General features: G+C 67.1%; 1 protein-coding gene across 1 annotated transcript in view; it reads right to left on the minus strand.

Annotated features, from left to right (window-relative positions):
- SLC6A18 (solute carrier family 6 member 18) overlaps window positions 1–1,884 on the minus strand; it is a 17,526-nt gene extending 15,642 nt beyond the window's left edge. The window contains exons 1-2 of the mRNA XM_077749402.1: window positions 1,857–1,884; window positions 1,541–1,713 (exon numbers count right to left, since the gene is read on the minus strand). Of these exons, the coding sequence (XP_077605528.1) occupies window positions 1,541–1,713; window positions 1,857–1,884 (201 nt within the window). The remainder of the gene's footprint in view (window positions 1–1,540; window positions 1,714–1,856) is intronic.
- Window positions 1,885–1,965: the final 81 nt, after the last annotated feature.

The following is a 1,965-nucleotide window of genomic DNA, read 5'->3' on the forward strand; positions in this document are numbered from 1 at the left end:
AGCCATGCCCGCCCCTCGCTCCCGCCTCGGCTCCCCGCAGCCCGCATGGGCCCCGCCGGGGACGTTGTCGTTATTTAAAGCAAAACCAGTGGAGCCAGTTAATTGGTAACTCGGGCCAGGCTCCGGCTCTAACTGGGGCGCCGCTGGCTAACCCCACCGCCTCTGGCCCAGCCCTCGGCTCCCGGCCCGGGCAGACGGCCCGCCCAGCCGGGCGCCACCGCCCCGCTCCCCGTGGGGGACCCTCCAGGGCTCCCAGGACTGGGGCCCACCTGGTGGTTTTGTGGAAGTCATCGACTTTCTCATCACCTGCTGGCGAGACAGGCATAGCCTCCCGGGTGGCCGTGAGCAGTGCGGAGCGGGGGCCCCTGCGCCCTCACAGTCGCCCCACGGCGGCCTCCCGCAGACGCCTTGTCCACGTCACAGCGGGGCGCTGACCGGTCAGCTCCGCACACGCCCGCCACAGGGAGGGTCCCTCCCGTCCCCACCTCTCCTCTGCCACTGCTTTGTCACCTCAAGAATGTTATATGAGCGGCGTCCCCCGTGTGTGAGCTGGGGACGGGCCTACGCCGCCGGCCTGCGTCCTCGGGCCGTCCATCGGGGGCGCCGCTGTGGCCCTGGAGGTGCGCGGTGCGTTCACCGCGCGGAAGAGCAGGCTGGCAGATGTGTCTTTGTGCAGATGCGGGACAGACGCCCAGGGAGGGGACAGGTGGCATGCGGTGTCCTGTCATTTTTAAGCCACATTCATCTTTCGGAGATTGAGTGTAAACTTCTGGCTGGTGGCACGTGTCCCTCTTCTGGGGACGAGCACACAAGCTGCAGGCCCACCTCACCCCTGCGTACCTTCCCCAGCACCCACCATCCGTGTCCTGGAGGGGCTCCCCGAGGGGCGCAAGGGTCAGGGGTCAGAGCCAGGAGTGGGAGGGACTTCTCTTGCTCCCCAGCGCCCACTGGCACCTCAGGCAGCAGGTGGGATGCCACAGCCACGGGGGAGGAGTGGGCTCAGCCAGGCTGGGGGCCCCGTGCGGTGGGACGGGGAGGGGGTGGGGAGGCACTGGGCTGATGCAGTACTCAGCCTCGGCCACCCGCTGAGGCCTCTGGACTCACGGATGCCCAGGTGATGTCTCCAGAACAGGCGAGGGGCCCGGATTTGAAATCCCCACTTGCCCAGACCCGTCTCACACAGTCCCAAATATGTGGGACCCAGAGGCATAGGCCGTGGTGGACACACTTCCGGCGACTCCTCTCTGGAGGGGAGGGTGTAGCCCCAGCCACCTGACCTCCCTCACCAGGGCGCCGTGGCCCGGAGCCCAAGGCCAGCACAGCTTGCCCTTCACAGGGCCTCTCACCACGCCCCAGGCTCCGTGGACACAGCGACGTGGCATCACGACTTCTTCAGAGAAAACCCCCCAAACAGAACCACAGTCCATGGAGCCCTGAGTGACTGAGGCGCTGCTCTCTGCTCATCCCTCTACATCCAGACAACATTTAGGCCGAGAACATGAAATGGCGATTTATTTAGGCCGGTGTACGTTATGCCCACGGAACCTGCATCTCCGACAACTTGCAAATACACCACGTCTGTGAACAAGGCGCTGGTCGGGGGGTGAGATAACCGGGTGGGCCCCCAGGTCACAGCCCCCAGGGTCTTCTCCACGCCCCGGGGGTGGCGCACGGACGGGTACTGCTCCGCGTTCTCACAGGGGGTTGGGAAGGCTTTGGGGGGGGCGGAGGGGAGGGCGGAGACCGGAGCGGTGTGGGACGGGGCGCCCCGGGCAGGCCCAGCACGGAGGGCTGTGAGCCCGCCGCCCACACTGCCCCTGAGGTTTCCGCAGGTGACGGCAGAGGCCTGGACGTGCCCCGGTGCTTGAAGTTCACAGTGAGCATCGCAGGGCTCAACTCGGTGGCCACCGCTGGACGGGAGGCATGGGGACGGGGACTGGGCACCGGGGCGTCCGAGGGGGGTCC

The sequence above is a fragment of the Crocuta crocuta genome, unplaced genomic scaffold, assembly GCF_008692635.1.
Source record: "Crocuta crocuta isolate KB4526 unplaced genomic scaffold, BGI_CrCroc_1.0 scaffold89, whole genome shotgun sequence".
NCBI classification, from domain to species: domain Eukaryota; kingdom Metazoa; phylum Chordata; class Mammalia; order Carnivora; family Hyaenidae; genus Crocuta; species Crocuta crocuta.